Below are 20,689 nucleotides of genomic sequence, written 5' to 3'. Positions count from 1 at the left end.
ACTAATCACACATTACCACACATTAATCAATAAAACATATCCAACAAATGAACATGCAAAGAGAGTAAGAGGGAGAGAGATGGAGATGGTCAGGGGGCTGCCGTCAGCAGTAGGCCATGGGTACAGCTGGCTGTGTGTATCTCTGTATACGTGGTTGGTTGGTGGCTGTGGTTACAGTCAGGGGGCTGGGTGTACTTTCTCATGGCCCACATCTTCTTTTTCTCTGTCACCAACAGGACTCGCTCCCCCACCCACCCATCTCACACATTCATTTCCCCTCTTTCTCTCTCTCTCTCTCTCTCTCTCTCTCTCTCTCTCTCTCTCACGTTGCATGGCAAAGGGTGAGAAGGTGAGTGAGAGGACAGGAGCTTGTGACTACTCTAGATTTGGAGAACAACAGAAAAGCGACCCGTGGTGTAATAATAGATGACATTTGTTGAAAAGGTCTCCTGGCCATGCCTACTACCAGACATCTCTTGACACATCCATGTGTTGTGGCTGCTCTGAAGCTCTGCCTTCCTGTTATACTCTCTCGCTCTCTCTAAATCTTTCTTCATGGCATTTCACTCTGTTTCTAGTCCTGTGTATACGGCCTAGAAGCCTATCACATGATGCTACTCTCTCTCTTACTGTGAAAGGATAGTGGGAGGTCAGGGGGTGTGAGAACTCTGAAACTCTATGGTACCCAAGGCAGTCATACCTCCCTGTACACTACATTACAGTATAATAACCTAACACCACCGCCACATGGAAATGTCATGTATCCTTATTTATTTAGCATTTACCATCTGTCATACTATAGATGAGTGAAGAGGAGGTGACTGCTCTGTGTGGTCCCATCTTAACACTTCCCCTCATTCACAGCGAAGATATCAGTCATAGTGTTAAAAAGCGCTTATGTCACTGTCACGAATCTCGCTAATCTTGATCCAGCAAAAGTGTTATGAGATCATAAAAAGGCACTTATATGTTGGGCCTTGATGGTAGTAAAACGATGTACAGTGCCTTCAGAAAGTGTTCACACCCCTTGACTTTTTCAATCTTTTGTTGTGTGACAACCTGCATATAAAATGGATTACATTGGTATTTTGTGTCACCGATTTACACACAATACCCCATAATGTCAAAGTGGAATTATGTTTTTAGATATTTCTACACATGAATTAAAAATGAAAAGCTGTAATGTCTTGAGTCAATAAGTATTCAACCCCTTTGTTATGGCAAGCCTACATACGTTCAGGAATAATAAGTTGCATAGATTCAGTCTGTGTGCAATAATAATGTTTAACATATTTGTTTTATGACTACCCCATCTCTGTACCCCACACATACAATTATCTGTAAGGTCCCTCAGTCGAGCAATGAATTTCAAGGACAGATTCAACCACAAAGACCAGGGAGGTTTTCCAATGGCTTGCAAAGAAGGGCACCTATTGGTAGATGGATAAAAAAAAGCAGACACTGAATATCCCTTTGAGCATGGTGAAGATATTAATTACACTTTGGATGGTGTATCAATACAGCCAGTCACTACAAAGAGACAGGCTTCCTTCCCAACTCAGTTGCCGGAGAGGAAGGAAACTGCTCAGGGATTTCACCATGAGGCCAATGGGGACTTTAAAACAGTTAAAGAGCTTAATGGCTGTGATAGGAGAAAACTGAGGATGGATCAACAACCTTGTAGTTACTCCACAATACTAACCTAAACGACAGAGTGAATATATTCCAAATATTCCAAGACATGCATCCTGTTTGTAACAAGGCACTAAAGTAATACTGCAAAAAATGTGGCAAATACATTTACGTTTTGTCTAAATACAAATTCTTATGTTTGGGGCAACTACAACACATTACTGAGTAGTTTCAAGCATGATGGTGGCTGCATCATGTTATGAGAATGCTTGTCATCGGCAAGGACTAGGGAGTTTTTTTTTTATAAAAAGAAACGGAATAGAGCTAAGCACAGGCAAAATCCTAGAGGAAAACTTGGTTCCGTCTAAATTCCAACAGACACAGGGAGACAAATTCACCTTTCAGCAGGACAATAACCTAAAACACAAGGCCAAATATACACTGGAGTTGCTTATCAAGACAACATTGAATGTTCCTGAGTGACCTAGTTACAGTTTTGACTTAAATCAACTTGAAAATCTATGGCAAGACTTGAAAATGGCTGTCTAGCAATGATCAACAAAGAACTTGACAGAGCTTGAAGTATTTTAAAAAGAACAATAGGCAAATATTGTACAATCCAGGTGTGCAAAGCTCTTATAGACTTACCCAGAAATACTCACAGTTGTAAATGCGGCAAAGGTGATTCTAACATGTATTGACTCAGGGGGTTGAATACTTTTCGAATCAATATATATTTGTTTTTGTTTTCCATAATTTGTTTTGAAAAAGTTATCATTTTTCTTTCACTTTGAAATTACAAAGTATTTTGTGTAGATTGTTAACAAAAAATGACAATTAAATATATGTTAAGCTCACTTTGTATCCCTGTATTCTAAACTCTGATGGAGTGGATCTCTATGTGTATGAAGGGACTGTTGTTTTGGCCCGGTGACTCAGGTTTCTGCTCTCTACCCCGCATTGATTTTGAATGTGATATGTATGAATTGTAATATATTTCCTTCTAAAATAAAACATTAAATTAAAAAATAAACTCTGATGGAGGGAGAAGTCCATTTACTGACACTCATACTCACAAGTGCAATCAAGCACTCACACACACACCCAAACACACCGGGTGGACGTGTGAAGCCTCTGTCACACACACCACACCCAAAACACCAGTCTCTCTGCCTCACACACATGAATAAGCAAACAAATAGCCAACACACCAAATAAATAGAGTATTTTGTATTCAACTGACTTTGCAGGTTTGTATAGAGATACAATATCAACAACAGAAATATCCAGAATAGCGATAGTTCATTCAGCTACTATGCCCAATATGTAAGGGTATGCAGGTAACTGCCAAAATAAAGGAAACACTTGAGTAAATGAGGGATACAAACTATAGCCTCCTGAGACCCAGCAATTCATTTTGTCCTCTTTAGTGGACATCAGTTCTTGGTCCTTATCTCTGAGGCCATACAAGCCACCCTATTAAGTCCTGTTGTCACTTTGAGAGGACATTCTGGGCTTTTCAATTATATCACGTGTGGTAGTGTGACCTTGACAACTTTATCTTGCTGGTTCTTAAAAAAAAGGCTGCCGTCAAAATTAGCCCATTTTATGGAAATCAGATTTTTGTGAGTTTGATATCAAAATTGTTTCTAGTAAGTGAATATCTCAGGAATAGTTAAGTGAGTTGTCAGGACTCTGTAATAATTTTGTCACATTAAATAAGAGCTAAGTAAGAGCTTATCAAGAAATGTCCTCTGTAGCGGACACCCGGATGGCGCAACTATGTATTTTACCTACCCATTGACTGTAATGTTCCTATTTATGTCCTAATGACCACTACAGAAGACAATTTTGCATTAACAATAAAAGATAAATAACAATATATATATTTAAAAGTTCTTGGTAATGTTTTTTTTCAGTCCAAACACTTAGTGGGGGGGGGGGGAGTATTTGATCCCCTGCTGATTTTGTACGTTTGCCCACTGACAAAGAAAGGATCAGTCTATAATTTTAATGGTAGGTTTATTTGAACAGTGAGAGACAGAATAACAACAAAAATATCCAGAAAAACGCATGTCAAAAATGTTATATATTGATTTGCATTTTAATAAGGGAAATAAGTATTTGACCCCCTCTCAATCAGAAAGATTTCTGGCTCCCAGGTGTCTTTTATACAGGTAACGAGCTGAGATTAGGAGCACACTCTTAAAGGGAGTGCTCCTAACCGCAGCTTGTTACCTGTAAAAAAGACACCTGTCCACAGAAGCAATCAATCAATCAGATTCCAAACTCTCCACCGTGGCCAAGATCAAAGAGCTCTCCAAGGATGTCAGGGACAAGATTGTAGACCTACACAAGGCTGGAATGGGCAACAAGACCATCGCCAAGCAGCTTGGTGAGAAGGAGACAACATTTGGTGCGATTATTCGCAAATGGAAGAAACACAAAAGAACTGTCAATATCCCTCGGCCTGGGGCTCCATGCAAGATCTCACCTCGTGGAGTTGCAATGATCATGAGAACGGTGAGGAATCAGCCCAGAACTACACGGGAGGATCTTGTCAATGATCTCAAGGCAGCTGGGACCATAGTCACCAAGAAAACAATTGGTAACACACTACGCCGTGAAGGAATGAAATCCTGCAGCGCCCGCAAGGTCCCCCTGCTCAAGAATACATATACAGGCCCGTCTGAAGTCCGCCAATGAACATCTGAATGACTCAGAGGACAACTGGTGAAAGTGTTGTGGTCAGATGAGACCAAAATGGAGCTCTTTGACATCAACTCAACTCGCCGTGTTTGGAGGAAGAGGAATGCTGCCTATGACCCCAAGAACACCATCTCCACCGTCAAACATGGAGGTGGAAACATTATGCTTTGGGGGTGTTTTTCTGCTAAGGGGACAGGACAACTTCACCGCATCAAAGGGACGATGGACGGGGCCATGTACCGTCAAATCTTGGGTGAGAACCTCCTTCCCTCAGCCAGGGCATTGAAAATGGGTCGTGGATGGGTATTCCAGCATGGCAATGACCCAAAACACACAGCCAAGGCAACAAAGGAGTGGCTCAAGAAGAAGCACATTAAGGTCCTGGAGTGGCCTAGCCAGTCTCCAGACCTTAATCCCATAGAAAATCTGTTGAGGGAGCTCAAGGTTGGAGTTGCCAAACGTCAGCCTCGAAACCTTAATGACTTGGAGAAGATCTGCAAAGAGGAGTGTGACAAAATCCCTCCTGAGATGTGTGCAAACCTGGTGGCCAACTACAAGAAACGTCTGACCTCTGTGATTGCCAACAAGGGTTTTGCCACCAAGTACTAAGTCATGTTTTGCAGAGGGGTCAAATACTTATTTCTCTCATTAAAATGGAAATCATTTTATAGCATTTTTGACATGCGTTTTTCTGGATTTTTTTGTTGTTATTCTGTCTCTCACTGTTCAAATAAACCTACTATTAAAATTATAGACTGATCATTTCTTTGTAAGTGGGCAAATGTACAAAATCAGCAGGGGATCAAATACTTTTTTCCCCCACTGTATGTCTCAGGAGGATTTTGAAAGCAGGTGCTTCCACACAGGTGTGGTTCCTGAGTTATTTAAGTGATTTACATCCCATCATGCTTATCATGTATAAAAATGTTGCCCAGTTGCCCACTCGGGCAGTCTATGGCACTGCATCTCAGTGCTAGAGGCATCACTACAGACCCTGGTTCGATTCCAGACTGTATCACAACCGGCCCGAAATTGGGAGTCCCATAGGGCGGTGCACAATTGGCTCAGCGTTGTCCGGGTTAGGGTTTGGCCGAGGTAGGCTGTCATTGTAAACAAGAATGTGTTCTTAACTGACTTGCCTAGTTAAATCAAGGTTAAATAAAATCAAATACGTTTGGGCTGCCATGGCTAGAAGAAGAGATTTCAGTGATTTTAAAAGAGGGGTTTCAAAGGAGCATAGGGGATTTAATAAAGGGGGTGTGTGTGTGTGTCTGTCACGACTTCCGCCGAAGTCGGTCCCTCTCCTTGTTCGGGCGGCATTCGAGGTCACTGGTCTTCTAGCCATCGCCGCTCCACCTTTCATTTTCCATTTGTTTTGTCTTGTTTTCCTGCACACCTGGTTTACATCTCCTCATAATTACTATGTGTATTTAGCCCTCTGTTCCCTCCATGTCTGTGTGGGGTATTGTTTATTGTCAAGGTTGGCACGGTTCCGGCTGGTTTGCGCCGGGTTTTGTTTTGTACCCGTGCTTTCTGGCAGCCGGTACTTTGTACTTGGTTGTGGTACTTTGTGCTGCCTCACTTGTTCTTTGGGCATTTGTTTTTGTGACGCGGTTGCGTTCTGTTCTAAGAATTGCCTCAGTAAAGTGCTTTGTCCACTCATCTCTGCTCTCCTGCGCCTGACTTCCATGCACCAGCTACACCCATCGTTGACAGTGTCTCAATTACCAGATCTCAACACATTTGAACACTTATGAAAGATTCTGGAGCGGCGCCTGAGACCGCATTTTCTACCACCAACAAAACACCAAATGATTGAATTTCTCATGAAAGAATGTTGTCGCATCCCTCCAATAGAGTTCCAGACACTTGTAGCATCTATGCCAAGGATAATTAAAGCTGTTCTGGCAGCTTGTGGGGCCCAACGCCCTGTTAAGACACTTTATGTTGGTGTTTACTTTATTTTGGCAGTTATCTGCATATAAGTATAGAGGTGAATTGGACATGAATTTAGATGCACCTGCTTATCATATATGAGGCAGAATAATCTGCACAATCCCCCTCTGTCTCTTACAGCTGTGATTCACACTCTCATTAGATTTTCTCTCTCGAATTGACACATCCCTTTCACATCCGCTCTGGTTCCCATCACAGCAAGGTCGCACCCATCCAGTCCCAACATTGGTTTTTCTTATCTCTCTAGGCCATCACAAATAGACATACACACTAAGAAACACACCGCTGTGTACAATAGCTACATCATATTGGCCATCTCCCTCCATGTAGTTACTGTAAGCATTCTAAAACTCCACCTGACCCAGATACCACACACACACATACCTACCTGCAAAATGGAACAAATAGAAGTTCAATAACATAAAATGAATGGCAAATCCAATAACACAATCCCATGCTATTACTGCACAGTAGCCTACCTTTGTGTGATCACCAGGACAAGACAATGGACCAATAAATACATTTCCTCCCACATTCATTTAGTGACTCTTCAACATAGAAGCCTATAGTGGTGGTGCTTGACACTCTGGTAGTCTTTGCCTAATCATCAATGACCCCTGGTGGATATGGAGCATCAATGCATCTTATCGTGCATCTTATCGTGTGTGTCAATACTATATATGTGCGCTTGTACGCATTAAATCACCCCAGAATCGACCAAATAGAGATTTTATTTAGATTGACATATTTGCTAGAGGCAAAATATACACTCCAGTATGGAAAATAAGATATTATAGGTTTGGATGACACACTGGTGTTGAGGTGGACAGCGGATCTGTCTCACGCAGAAGGCATCTTGCCGTGAACCCGGAAGCGATACACACATGTGTAGTCCTGGTGACCCCAGTTGCTGAGGATACGGAGCTCCACATAGCGATACACACTGTTAGGGTTCTGAGAGAGAGAAGTCCACTGTTATAATCATTTTGACACTTTTATTATATCAGCCCGCCTGTTGCATAAACAATCACCCCAAAAGTTAAACTGCTTAAAGCCAAATGAAATTGGAATAATCTGTGTCAATGTCTGGAATCATGTTATCTGTATCTCTACCACGTGTATCTCTACCATGTGTATCCCCACAGGGCACAGACGTCAAGTAAACGTCCATTCCACTTTGGTTCAACATAATTTTATTGGAATGACGTGGAAACAAAGTTGATTCAACCAGTGTGTGCCCAGTGGGTCTCTACCATGTGTATCTCTAATATCTCTTTGTTAGTGTCTGACTCACAGGCAGTTTAAATGTCTGGATTGGATCCCCAGCCTGGTTAAACATGAAAGTCCCGAGCAGGGTTCCCTCTTCACTGTCAGTAGTCATGCCCTACACACAGAGAGAGAGAGAGAGAGAGAGAGAGAGAGAGAGAGAGAGAGAGAGAGAGAGAGAGAGAGAGACGAGAGAGAGAGAGAGAGTTAAAGGTACTCAGCATGACACTCCAAAAACATTCCTGTGTGGTTCTGATCAAATATACAGGGGTCAGAGGTGACTCACGTAGACGGCAAAGTCCTTAGGAGCGCTGTCTATGTGTCCGGTGAGAGAGACGGCGGTGGAGATGTGCTCCATGGTAACGTAGGTGACGTGGACAGGGTGAGACAGAGCCACAGTCATGGTGCCCTGGGCCCCGTGGAAAGGCCAACACTTACCAGGCTGCACCAGCTGGCCCTTTGGAGAGGAGAGAAAGGGAAAAGTTGGGGGGAAAGCAAGACAGAGGAGTGTCAGGCTGATAGTGATCTTTAAAGTGCATTCAATCATGGTCACATTACATTACAGTTTACAAAGGAAGGAGAGAGACAGACGGAGGGAGAGAAAGTGTGAGTAGAGAAGTGAGGCGGGAAAGAGGAAGAGAGACAGAGACAGAGAGAGAGAGACAGAAAGAGAGATACTTACCTGAATTACAGTCCGGGGGCTCTCTGATGGAAACCACAGGGGAATCCCCAGGAAACTCACTCGGGCCGAACCGGTCTTATATGTCTCAGAGCACCGACTAGTTACAATGCTGCCACCTACACACACACACACACACACACACACACACACACACACACACACACACACACACACACACACACACACACACACACACACACACACACACACACACACACACACACACACACACACACACACACACACACACAGAGCTCTGAGCATATTCAATAATATAGTCTATACCAGGGATCATGAACTAGATTCAGCCGTGGGCAGATTTTTTCGTGAGCGTATGATCGAGGGGCTGGAACATAAAATAATTCCAAACAGATATAATATTTGACAAAAACATGATCACTTCAAACCTTGCTTACATTTGTATACGATCATGTGTCTCTCTATAATGTGTGGGAATACTTGGGAACAGATTTATTTTATGTCATTGTCACACACTGTATATAGACTTTTCTTCTATTGTGTTATTGACTGTACGCTTGTTTATTCCATGTGTAACTCTGTGTTGTTGTTTGTGTCGCACTGCTTTGCTTTATCTTGGCCAGATCGCAGTTGTAAATGAGAACTTGTTCTCAACTAGTGTACCTGGTTAAATAAAGGTGAAAAAAAATATAATTTTTTTTTTAAATGTGCCCCCCCAAACAAAGTGATCAGTGATGATGTCACAAACCTTGGGACTCGAGGGCGAAGTTGGGCATTTTGTCAGCCAGTGGACGACTGCAGTCTTTCACCACCTGTTTCACATCCTGTCTCTCATCCTGACACACACACACACACACACAAACAAACATACATTTACACACAATTCTATCACATTTCATGTTAATTTGTGGGGAAAATAATACAAAATATCAAAAAAATTCTACATCTACAGTTCCTTGCAAAGGTATTCATCCCCCTTGGCGTTTTTCCTATTTTGTTGCATTACAACCTGTAATTTAAATGTATTTTTATTTGGATTTCATGTAATGGACATACACAAAATAGTACAAATTGGTTAAGTGAAATTAAAAAAAAAACGTATTTCAAAAAATACAAAATTTAAAAAAGGAAAAGTAGTGCATGCATATGTATTCACCCCCTTTGCTATGAAGCCCCTAAACAAGATCTGGTGCAACCAATTACATTCAGAAGTCACATAATTAGTTAAATAAAGTCCACCTGTGTGCAATCTAAGTGTCACATGATCTCAGTATATATATACACACCTGTTCTGAAAGGCCCCAGAGTCTGCAACACCACCAAGCAAGTGGCACCATGAAGACCAAGGAGCTCTCCAAACAGGTCAGGGACAAAGTTGTGGCGAAGTACATATCAGGTTTGGGTTATAAAAAAATATCCCAAACTTTAAACATCCCACGGAGCACCATTAAATCCATTATTAAAAAATGGAAAGAATATGACACCACAACAAACCTGCCAAGAGAGGGCCACCCACCAAAACTCATGGACCAGGCAAGGAGGGCATTAATCAGAGAGGCAACAAAGAGACTAAAGATAACCCTGAAGGAGCTGCAAAGCTCCACAGTGGAGATTGGAGAATCTGTCCATTGGACCAATTTAAGCTGCACACTCCACAGAGCTGGGCTTTACGGAAGAGTGGCCAGAAAAAAGACATTACTTAAAGAAAAAAATAAGCAAACATGTTTGGTGTTCACCAAAAGGCATGTGGGAGACTCCTCAAACTTATGGAAGAAGGTACTCTGGTCAGATTAGACAAAAATTTTGCTTTTTGGTCATCAAGAAAAACGCTATGTTTGGCGTAAACTCAACACCTCTTATCACCCCGAGAACATCATCCCCACAGTGAAGCATGCTGGTGGCAGCATCAAACTGTGGGGATGGTTTTCATTGGCAAGGACTGGGAAACTGGTCAGAATTGAAGGAATGATGGATGGCGCTAAATACAGGCAAATTCTTGAGGGAAACCTGTTTCAGTCTTCCAGAGATTTGAGACTGGGATGGAGATTCACCTTCCAGCAGGACAATGACCCTAATTATACTGCTAAAGCAACATTTGAGTGGTTTAAGGGGAAACATTTAAATATCTTGGAATGGCCAAGTCAATGCCCAGACCTCAATCCAATTGAGAATCTGTGGTATGACTTAAAGATTGCTGTACACCAGCGGAACCCATCCAACTTGAAGGAGCCGGAGCAGTTTTGCCTTGAAGAATGGGCAAAAATCCCAGTGGCTAGATGTGCAAAGCTTATTGAGACATACCCCAAGAGACGTGCAGCTGTAATTGCTGCAAAAGGTGGCTCTACAAAGTATTGACTTTGGGGGGGTGAATAGTTCTGCATGCTCAATTTTCAGTTTTTTTGTGTCATTTCTTGTCTGTTTCACAACAAAAAATATTTAGCATCTTCAAAGTGGTAGGCATGTTGTGTAAATCACATGATACAAACCCCCCAAAAATCTATTTTAATTCCGGGTTGTAAGGCAACAAAATAAGAAAAATGCCAAGGGGGTGAATACTTTCGCAAGCCACTGTACCTGGGCCAATCTATCTCTGAGCCATTTGCCCATGGCCTCTTTGAACTCAGGGGTCAGGTGTGTGTTGGTTGGTGTCAGAGCGGGAGGAGGCTGGTTCTTTATAGAGGTCACCTGATGCTGCAGCTACAGAAACAGAGAGATCACATATATTATGAAATAAAGGGTGTGTGTGTGTGTGTGTGTGTGTGTGTGTGTGTGTGTGTGTGTGTGTGTGTGTGTGTGTGTGTGTGTGTGTGTTACCGTGTCGCTGACATCCTCCAGGGCTCCAACTCTTCCTCTGGTAAAGATTAGGTGTTCTTGTAGATCAGCCACCTGCTTGCTGAACTCTGTAGCTTCCTGATCCAGGCGACGATCAAAGCTCACACTCTCAAAGTCCACACTAGAGGCAATACAATACAAACCAATACAACTTTATTTTCGTTTTTGGGAGAGGTTTGTCTTGTAGAATAGAATACAACATAACTTTCAGGAGTAGGAGCTAGGGGCTAGGGGTTAGGGGCTAGGAGCTAGGGGCAAGGCACTGAGCTAGTTTCAGGACTGACACACACTCACCTGTCCACCCTCACTCTCATGTCATCAATCTCGGTCTTCACACACCTCAGGTCCTTAGTCATTCTTTGTAACATCTATAGGGGAAGACAAACTCAATTCAATTGTCTTCAGTCCTTCCTGAGAGGCAATTATTGACACCTAAATTAAAGAATATTGGAGGAAACAACATTTGGCAGTGTTTTTAAACTTTGAAGGTATGTCAATTTAAAGGCGCGTCTCACCTCGGAAATGTCCCTTTGCTGGTTTTCTTTCTGTTTCATAATTTCAATCTCTCTCTGCAAGACACACACATGTAACAAGTCAGATAACCAAATGAATATGTCCATCAGGATTGAGGTCAATTCAATTTCAATTCTAGTCAATTGAGAAAGTTAACCAAACTCCAATTTAAATGAAAAATGTTCATAATTGAAAAGCATAAGAGACTAGGAATTGGAATTTTAGTGTACTTCCCTGAAGTGATGGAATTAAAATGGAATTGACCCCAACCTATTTTCGGTATGCTCTCTCTCTTCCCACCCCTTCTCTCACTTTCTCTCTCTCTCCCTCTCACCAGTATAGTATCCATTTGCATTTCGAAAGCTGAATTCATGATAGGAGTTCCATGCTGTAGAAAGAGATTCAACAAGTCCTTATTGGACAATCAGGCTCATAACTTCAATGCTACATTCACCCAAATCAATGCATAGATAATAGACATGAGACAAACAGTAGGGCTAAGTACAGTATTAGACCGATGAAAAATAGGTCCTACCGTAGTCTTTTGAGTCAGGTCAGGTTGAGTCGGTTGGGTCATCAGATTAAGGTTCATGGTGGGGAATGCAGTCGAAAACAGGAATACTGCTGGGAAGACATCGTAGTACTAGTTACACAGAGGACATCAGGTTGATTAGGAGGACATCTAGATGTGTCAAAATGTGATGTAGCACTCACCGAAGGTCAGAAGAAAGGTGAGGAGGAAGAGCAGGATGGCAAACCAGGAAGGCAACCAGGAAGGCAACCATGAACGGGCTACAGGGGGAAACACATAGAGCCAAAGCTAATACTAATGCTAACAAACAAGGCACAAGCAGAGAGAAAAGCTAACGCTCAGCTAATGCTAACAAACAAACTACGAGCATAGAGACCAGCTGTCTCTAATGTTGTCTCTCGTACACAAACACATTGCACTCACTGCAGCTAGCACCGGTCCTTGTGCCAATGCCACTAGAGAAGCTCCTGCTGGAGCATGTCCTACGCCTTTGTGGCTCTTCAGAGCAGTAGCCAGAGCTGTAGCTCATGCTCGAGAAGCTCAGGCTGGGCTCCAGGGCCACACTGGGGGCCACACTAGGAGGAGACAGGAAGGTCTGCCTTCTCTGGGTGGCCCTCAATGTCGGAGCCAAGTCTGACATAGGGAGGGAGAGGGGAGAGGCAGAGAGAGGGAGATAAGGGAGGTTGAGTATTTTAGACATATACAGTATATTGTGTATACATATCCAATTATTTCCGATTGACACAAATGTCTAATCCAAGCAATGGGGTTAGAGGGTAGGCCTGGTCCCAGATCTGTTTATGTTGTCATGCCAACTCCTATGGCCATTGCCATGGCGTGACAATGACCACAGGAGTTGGAAGGACAGAACAAACAGATCTCAGACCAGGCGACTAGTCGACACAAGGGGCTAATAGAGGTTGGCAATGTGAACACCAACTAGCTAGGACAGGAAGTGATGTCTGCAGTACCAATGTCATCAGCATTGATGTTTCGCTCATTGGTGAAGTTGGTGGCACTGACAGTGCTGCTGGCCTGACTGGATCGGGAAGAATCCTTATGTCCCCCAGTTCTCTTCTTATTGAAAACCCTGAGAAGGACACACACAGTTTTAACATTGTTCTAACGCTACCGTTCAATACAAAAAAGATCACACGCAAGATGAACTCATACACATAATCACCTGACGGGGCTCTCCCTGTAGGAGATGCTGGAGGAAGACTCGTCATCGGAGGACTGGTTATAGTACCCTCCGGTTACTAGCCTCGCGCTTCTCCTAGGCATGACTGAGAGGGGGGGGGGGGGGGCAAGTGAGATTTATTTATTGATTTCAAATTAGCCTACTTTTAAACAAATAGACCTACTGACTAAAACCAGGCATTTTATCACAGATATAAATAGGCTTCTACTTACCGGAGTCTTGCAATCATAGGCTACAGTAATCTTCGCAGTCTGTAAAATCAGATGTTGCAAGAGCAAGTGAAACTTTGCAAATGAGCCACTGTGTTGAAAACTGCAATTACGCCGTTATTTACATTGTTGCGTAGAAGGAGCCCAGGCCACGTCATAATCGGCTCTCTGCGCGTTCTGGACTACTTGATTGACGGGCAGTGCAATCTCCACCCTAAACCCTAACCTTAACTCCTACCCTAACCTTAACCATAACCTAACCCTGACCGTAAACCTTTAAAATGTCAACTTCGATGGGGTATGTCCCAAGGATCCCGGATAGCGCTGACCCTTGATTGACAGCGGTCCTCCCGCTTATTCGTCTCCAAATGTCCATTGATTGTTCGAATAAGTAACCCCATGAGTTTATTTTATTTATGTATTAGGTTTATTTAAAAGGGACCATGCACAATTAATACTAATCTTACAAGAAATTTGATGCATTGTAATTTGAATTATATTTAGCCTAGCTAAACAGCTCATCAAGGCTTCATCTCCCTGGCCCGGGCAGCTGAACAATAGCCTTCATCTTTTCGGTTTATTGGAGTCTCATTATACAAATTGTAAGCCTATAAACTACTGTAAGAGGGAACATGTGCCAGCCAGGGTGAAATAAATAAGCACAAAAGACACAGTATTTTTTTGTAATCAATTATTATTTAATGTGTTATTTGTTTGTAATAATACTTTTTTTGGGGGGGGGGGGGGAGTAGGCCTAGGCTACAGACAGAGCCTTCTATTGCAATAAAAGGCTTTGGCTACGGACTGGGCTGAAATTAATTAGATTTCTTCTCAACATCTCACTTCGTCATGACAACCGTTAAAGAGCCAAAACCCCGTGTTTGTCGCCACTGCCGCGGCGCTCCACTCTCAACACCAGTCACCGCCCGCAACAGAAAAAGTTTTTTATGAAGTTTCATTCTTGAGAGAACCGGACCGCACCGGACTAGTCACCCCAGAGCGATGCACCGCGCAATTCACTGTTGTTTTTCTAGACACCGTTTGAGCAGCATACAGATAAGAAAACGTTTTTGTGAAAGAAAAAGCTGTCTGACAAACGTGCTGTGGTAGCAGGTAAGTTTTATTATTTTTGCATTGTGTTATTTAACAACTCTTGAGAATAATTAAGGCATCTGATTTAATAACTGATTAACTTTAAATGCAAATCTTAGCCTAAATATTGGCTACTGAAATATTGCATTCCAATGTCAAACTCACATAAATGTGTAACACAATGCGAATGACACTTCCAATATTCTGTTGTGCACTTTTCCTCTAGCTTACCCTACCTGTCATAACCAGGGCACACTGGTATACTGACTAGACTACTGCCTAATATATGGCAGTGTGTGTCAGGGGGATGAAGAAGACAACCAGGAGCCAGAAACGTCCTCTCATTCAGTTAAATCTACAGTCAACGACATGTCACATATTACCCTATTACCTTAAACTATATTAAACAAGTAGTTTTGAATCATATCTTTCAGCAGGGTAGCGTAACCACTTTTAACTTTGTTTAACAAAGCTCTCTGTAACAGTTCTAAACCACAAGACTTGTTGGTTGGGGGAAACACGTAATGGATTGAATTCAGTTTTATAAATAGTCTGTCTCCTATAAAGTGCTCTTTTTCCTCTCACTTCCTTTTCTGATTATCTTGTCTCTTTCCCAACAGTCAAATCCCCTACACCAGTGTTTTTTAAATGTTGGGTCTGGTCCCACTGGAGGGCTGCAACTGATTCCTTTCAGGTCTGGATCCTGGCACAATAAGCATTGGAGTTGGTGACAGCAGAATCACTATTCCACCATTTTGTTAGTCAGTCCTTCACCCAGCATAAGCCATGTTCAGCCTGTCAGAGCTGGCCTCTCTGAGTGAGCGTCAGGGCAGCTCCAAGCTGCTGAAGCCCTGGTGGGAGGTCTTCATGGAGTACCTGGTGGTGCTGATGCTCATGGTATCTGTGTTGTCAGGCACCCTGTTGCTCTCTCGAGACAGGGTGGTGTGTCTCCCCCTGGACCTCACTACCACCTCCACTAACCAGAATACCTCCTTCAGCAGTGGTGCCGTACCTCAACCCCACCCCCCTAACAGGCCCCCCACCAAACCATCCCCCATACCAGCCAGCCCTTGGACCCCTGCTAGGGGCAGACGCACTCACCTGGACTACCAGCAGTATGTCTACATTAGCCACGTGTGCTACCACAAGGCCCTGCCCTGGTACTCCCGCTTCTTCCCCTATGTGGCTCTACTCCAGTCCCTGGTGCTATTGGCCAGCGGTTGCTTCTGGTTCCACTTCCCCCTCACCTCCGCCCGCATAGAGCACTTCCTGACCATCCTGGCCAAGTGCTGTGAGTCTCCCTGGACCTCCCGCGCCCTGTCCCATGCCGCCCGCCAGGAGGAGGGAGGGGAGGAGACAGGCCCCCAGGATCTCCAAACGCCTCCTCCTACTCTCCTGTCTTCACCCTCCGTAACCCGCAACCGCCAGTCCAGCCTGGACTCAGGCACAGACAGCCCCCTGCTGGTGAGATCGGATAGCGCGTCCACTGCCGCCCCTCCCTCGCCCTGCCCCTCCACTCTCTCCCGGACTTCCTCTCTGTCCTCCATGTCTCTGTCCCGGTCCCGTGTCCCGGCTTCCAAATCCCCTGTGGTGCTGGATGGTTCACGGCAGGTTGCCAGTTTGGACCGGCGTGACGGGGAGCAGGCCAGGGCACTGTTCGAGAGGGTGCGCCGCTTCCGCTCCCACTGTGAGAACTCTGAAGTCATCTACAAGGTCAGGGGTCATTTACTGAACGTGTCTGAACTCTTTTTTGATGTATCTGTTTACCATACCACACCTTCACCATCCCTGTTTTCTGCTCTCTCCTGCTGTAGGTGTACTTGGCCCAGACGGTGTTCAAGCTGCTGCTGGTGGTGCTGATAGTGGCCTACACCACCCCTCTGATGAGCTCCATCTCGTTCACCCACACCTGCCTGCCCCAGGCCCATGCCCTGACTGGCTACAGTGCCTTTGAGTGTACCCATGCCCTGGCCTCTGTCCTCCACAAGTTGCTGCTGGCCTACGTCAGCCTGGTGGGGCTCTTTGGCCTGCTGAGCATCTACACCCTCAGCTGGATCCTCCACAGGTCTGGATAGCAGATTAGTGGCAACATTGTTCGAGTGTTGTGACTGTAATTTGCATTTTATTTTCCCATCTATTTTAATTTGCTTTGCTCTGCAGCCAGTGGTATAAAGTACTTACGGTAATTAAAAATACTTTAAAGTACTACTTAAGTAGTTTGCTTTACTTTACTATTTATATTTTTTACTAACTTTTACTTTTACTTCTCTACATTCTTAAGGAAAATAATGTACTTTTTACTCCTGACACCCAAAAGTACTTGTTACATTTCGAATGCTTAGCATGATAGGAAAACAGTCCAAATCACGCAATTCTCAAAAGAACATCCCTGGTCATCCGTACTGCATCTGGTCTGGCAGACTCACTAAACATAAAATGCTTCATTAGGTAATGAAGTCTGAGTGTAAATGCTATCAGTAAATGAAAAAAACTAGAAAATCATGCTGTCTGGTTTGCTTAATATAAAGACTGTGAAATGATTTATACTTTTACTTTTGATACTTAAGTATATTTAAAACCGAATACTTTTAGACTTTTACTCCAGTAAGTAGTATTTTACTGGGTGACTTTCACTTTTACTTGATTCATTTTCTATTAAGGTATCTTTACTTTACTCAAGTATGACAATTTGGTACTTTTTCCACTACTGTCTGCAGCATATTACACTCTTAGTACCTTTGTTGTTAACTATACAGTGCTCTGTTTGTGGTGGTGCACCCCTCAGCTCCCTGCGTCAATACTCCTTTAACAAACTGAGGGAGCTGGGCTCCATGAGGGATGTCCCTGACTTATGTAATGACCTGGCCTTCCTGTTACACATGGCTGACCAGTACGACCCCCTGCTGGCCCAGCGCCTTTCCGTCTTCCTGTCACCCGTCAGTGAGACACGCCTGCTGGAGGAGAGCCTGGAGAGGCGCTGGGGTGCCGAGAGGCTGCGCTCCATGACCACGGTCGACCCAGAGGGACGGCCCCTGCTGCAGTTGGTGGCCCTGCCGCGCCTGCCCCCCGCCCTCTTCACCCTCAGCCAGCTGGTGGTGCTCAAGCTGGAGCTCATCACAGACGCCAAGCTCCCCGCACAGGTGGCCAACATGACCTCACTCAGGTGAGCCATATAGCCAACAATGAAGCCACCAAATATTAAAATAATCTACATGCAATATACACTTTATAGAAGTGTTTGGCTTGGTGTGTTCTAGACAAGGGGCTTCAACTGTTTTATATGTCACAACAGGGAGCTTCATTTGTACCACTGTACTGCAGCCATGCAGCCTGGTGCTCTGGTGGTTCTGCAGGAGCGTCTGGAGGCCCTGCACCTCACCTTCACCCAGGCTGCAGAGATCCCTGGCTGGGTCTACTCTCTCCGCGGCCTGCAGGAGCTGCACCTTTCTGGCCGGCTGGGCTGCGAGGGCGGGGTGGGCCGTGGCTGGGCCCTGGGAAGCCTCCGGCAGCTCCGTCACCTCCGGGTGCTGGTCCTGAGGGGCATGCTGCAGCGTGTGCCCGGGGAGCTGGGGGAGTTGGCAGGGAGCCTGGTGAGGCTGGAGATCCACAACGAGGGCTCCAGGCTGCTGGTGCTGACGGGCCTGCGGCGTGTGGCCGGCCTGACCGAGTTGCAGCTGCAGGACTGCCACCTGGAGCGCCTGCCCTCTGCCCTGCTGGCCCTCACCAGCCTGCGCACCCTGGACCTGCAGCACAACAGCCTGCGCACCCTGGAGGAGCTCCTAGGGCTGGCGCACCTCCGCCGCCTCTCCTGCCTCAGGCTGGCCCATAACCGTGTTCTGGCCCTACCGGCTAGTGTTGGTGTACTGCGTGCTCTGGAACTCCTGGACCTGGGGTACAACCAGCTCCAGAGCCTTCCCCCGGCCCTCTTCAACCTCCACCACCTACGTCGCCTCCTACTGGCTGGAAACCTGCTGGACGAGCTGCCAGCAGAGGTAGGAGCGCTGACATTTCTCACCGAGCTGGACCTGAGTGGGAACAGGCTGGAGAGTCTGCCTCCAGAGCTCTTCAGTCGCTGTTTGGAGCTGCGGAGCCTGAATGTATCCCACAACTCCTTGGGTTCCCTGCCTCCAGGGCTGAGCAACCTGAGCCAGCTGTCCCGCCTGGACCTGCGCAGCAACAGTCTGGAAGAGCTGCCCATGGAGCTGGGCTGCTGTTCAGGACTGCATGGAGAAGGTCTGCTGGTGGAGGACTGGCTGCTCCATGCACTGCCACGACATGTGAAGGAGTTCCTAACCCAGCCTGGCTCTCATACCTGCAAATCCTTAGAATCACACTCCCGTCCAGACTCAGATAGCTTCCCCTACTTCTCGGCTACCCAGTGGAGTTTCTCCTCCGCTCTGGAATCACGGATATAGAACTGGAGATTAATATTGTCTAACCTGTCATAGAATACATTCAACATATTGTAGTGTTTGTATTGTTTCGGACAATTCACATATTTTTTTACTGCTTATTTTATTTCGGACATTTTATTTTTTACCACCTATTTTTCTTCTTGACCACTCTTTTCTATGTTTATCACTTGTTGAGTTTGTGGGGTACATCACTGCAGCGTTGACACATCCACAATCTTCCTAGACAAAAAGTGATTTTACATGAAAGTCCATAGACTTTGCTGCAGTAAAACGTTTGATACCTTATGTCCCTGTACAGTTTATATAACATCCATATACGTAACCCTGTGGAAAAACTGAGAAGTCTTTGCTTCCACTTTGAGAGTCCTCTATTCATTTCATTTCAAGGTAAAAACAGTACTTGGAAGGAGGCTGCATAAGACTGGATGAATGCATGTCCTGCTACACTAGATTAGACATTGACATGAAATGATTGTTATTATCTCCACGGTGGAGCTCAGGGATCCCTCCACAGGCTTACAGAAACTCTGGGCTTTCTGGGACTTGTTTGTCTGAGGAGGACAATACCCTGAGCTTCAATGAGCTTATGAAGTTTAAAGGCCTAAACTGTACATGTGGAAAGACTGAAATTGGACAGACTGACTTAAACAACCAATAAGATTAAAATTAACATTTATTCCTACTTGTTTTGCACATATTTAATCTTCAAAAAACTCAAATTAATCTTACTAGCATTGGGTGCAATCTTTTGTGAAGCTAATACTGACGTGAAACTAATACAATAGTGTGCTTGTTCAGAACATTAGCACTTTATTGTGACTATTGAAATTATTAAAACTTGTTAAACTTTTTTGTACAACTAATAATATTAATTACAGTACATGCCCTTCTTGGTGCTGATTGGGACTATGTTATCATAACACCTACTTCGTAATACAAAACACATTCCAATGAATCGTTGCAAAAACATTTGCCCCTTCGGGACAAATACATTTTATTGAATAAATTAAGTGTGTGTGTGTGTGTGTGTTCTACTGTACACAAGACCATGGTCAAACTTATTGACTGAATTAATTTAATAAACTATGAAAGTCCCGCATACTTCCTGGATCATGTTCCATAATGTTTTTGAATGAGATTAAACATTATATCATAATATTCATAAAAACGCGATCATTTGTGATATATGTAAAATTATATTTGTTTTCATGGCTTAATTTACTTCTGCCTAATACGTTTTTTATAAGGTATTAGATTACAAAATAGAAAACGCAATCGAAAATGTTAATGTAAGACAACAGGCGGATTTAAGATTTGTAGACTTTGCCATTTGTCAAAGTTTTAAAAAAATCGCGTTGTTTAGGAGTGCAAAGGCGAATCGAGCTATTGCACACGCGCACTTCACAGAGTAGGCGTTCCCTAACGGAAATATGCAGATGCCTGCTAGAACAAGCTAATAGGATCTCGCTAGTTCGTGCTTGGCTCTTGCCCACTATTTCCCATTGGAAACGACAGGCTGTGGTCTATCTTGGTTAGTTATAAAAAATCTTTGGCAGCAGTGCCTAGCGTCACTAATGATTGACACTTTGACTTGGCCAATCGTGATACGATTAAGAGTAGTTTCGTCAAATTGACACGTAAAACAAACCAATGATATTGCTGTATTTAGTG

At 44.2% G+C, this 20,689-nt stretch overlaps 2 protein-coding genes across 5 annotated transcripts; one reads left to right on the top strand and one right to left on the bottom strand.

The window, feature by feature from the left end:
• Positions 1–7,010: 7,010 nt before the first annotated feature.
• LOC106607008 (SUN domain-containing protein 2) lies at positions 7,011–13,978 on the bottom strand. Of its 4 annotated transcripts, none has more exons than XM_045721305.1 (16): positions 13,515–13,978; positions 13,285–13,387; positions 13,073–13,191; positions 12,525–12,734; positions 12,284–12,361; positions 12,105–12,193; positions 11,904–11,957; positions 11,572–11,625; positions 11,351–11,424; positions 11,039–11,177; positions 10,799–10,921; positions 8,973–9,060; positions 8,246–8,361; positions 7,850–8,020; positions 7,592–7,681; positions 7,011–7,251 (listed from the first exon to the last, which is right to left on the bottom strand). In XM_045721305.1, the coding sequence occupies exons 2-16, from the start codon at positions 13,383–13,385 to the stop codon at positions 7,138–7,140; spliced, it is 1,620 nt and encodes a 539-aa protein (XP_045577261.1). In that variant the 5' UTR covers positions 13,386–13,387; positions 13,515–13,978; the 3' UTR covers positions 7,011–7,137. The 4 variants fall into 4 exon arrangements, with proteins under 4 accessions (XP_045577261.1, XP_045577262.1, XP_045577263.1 ...); XM_045721306.1 differs by having other exon boundaries at positions 12,105–12,190; XM_045721307.1 differs by lacking the exon at positions 11,904–11,957.
• A 338-nt stretch (positions 13,979–14,316) lies between these two features.
• LOC106607027 (volume-regulated anion channel subunit LRRC8D) lies at positions 14,317–20,119 on the top strand. Its single transcript, XM_014203570.2, has 5 exons — positions 14,317–14,624; positions 15,224–16,316; positions 16,418–16,668; positions 17,389–17,766; positions 17,896–20,119. The coding sequence occupies exons 2-5, from the start codon at positions 15,390–15,392 to the stop codon at positions 19,016–19,018; spliced, it is 2,679 nt and encodes an 892-aa protein (XP_014059045.1). The 5' UTR covers positions 14,317–14,624; positions 15,224–15,389; the 3' UTR covers positions 19,019–20,119.
• The last annotated feature ends 570 nt before the right edge of the window (positions 20,120–20,689 follow it).

This window comes from Salmo salar, chromosome ssa06 (assembly GCF_905237065.1).
Source record: "Salmo salar chromosome ssa06, Ssal_v3.1, whole genome shotgun sequence".
Classification (NCBI taxonomy): domain Eukaryota; kingdom Metazoa; phylum Chordata; class Actinopteri; order Salmoniformes; family Salmonidae; genus Salmo; species Salmo salar.
The sequence above is the reverse complement of the archived record's forward strand: the minus strand, read 5'-3'. Positions and strand labels throughout refer to the sequence as shown.

Excerpts from the sequence above, each read along its gene's own strand:
- LOC106607008 (XM_045721305.1), bottom strand. The coding sequence starts at position 13,385 with ATGCCTAGGAGAAGCGCGAGGCTAGTAACCGGAGGGTACTATAACCAG. Across the intron at positions 11,626-11,903 it reads TGCAAATGGATACTATACTG|AGAGAGATTGAAATTATGAA; the intron begins GTGAGAGGGAGA and ends TGTGTCTTGCAG. Across the intron at positions 8,362-8,972 it reads CTTCGCCCTCGAGTCCCAAG|GTGGCAGCATTGTAACTAGT; the intron begins GTTTGTGACATC and ends GTGTGTGTGTAG.
- LOC106607027 (XM_014203570.2), top strand. The coding sequence starts at position 15,390 with ATGTTCAGCCTGTCAGAGCTGGCCTCTCTGAGTGAGCGTCAGGGCAGC. Across the intron at positions 16,669-17,388 it reads CTCAGCTGGATCCTCCACAG|CTCCCTGCGTCAATACTCCT; the intron begins GTCTGGATAGCA and ends TGCACCCCTCAG. Across the intron at positions 17,767-17,895 it reads GCCAACATGACCTCACTCAG|GGAGCTTCATTTGTACCACT; the intron begins GTGAGCCATATA and ends ATGTCACAACAG.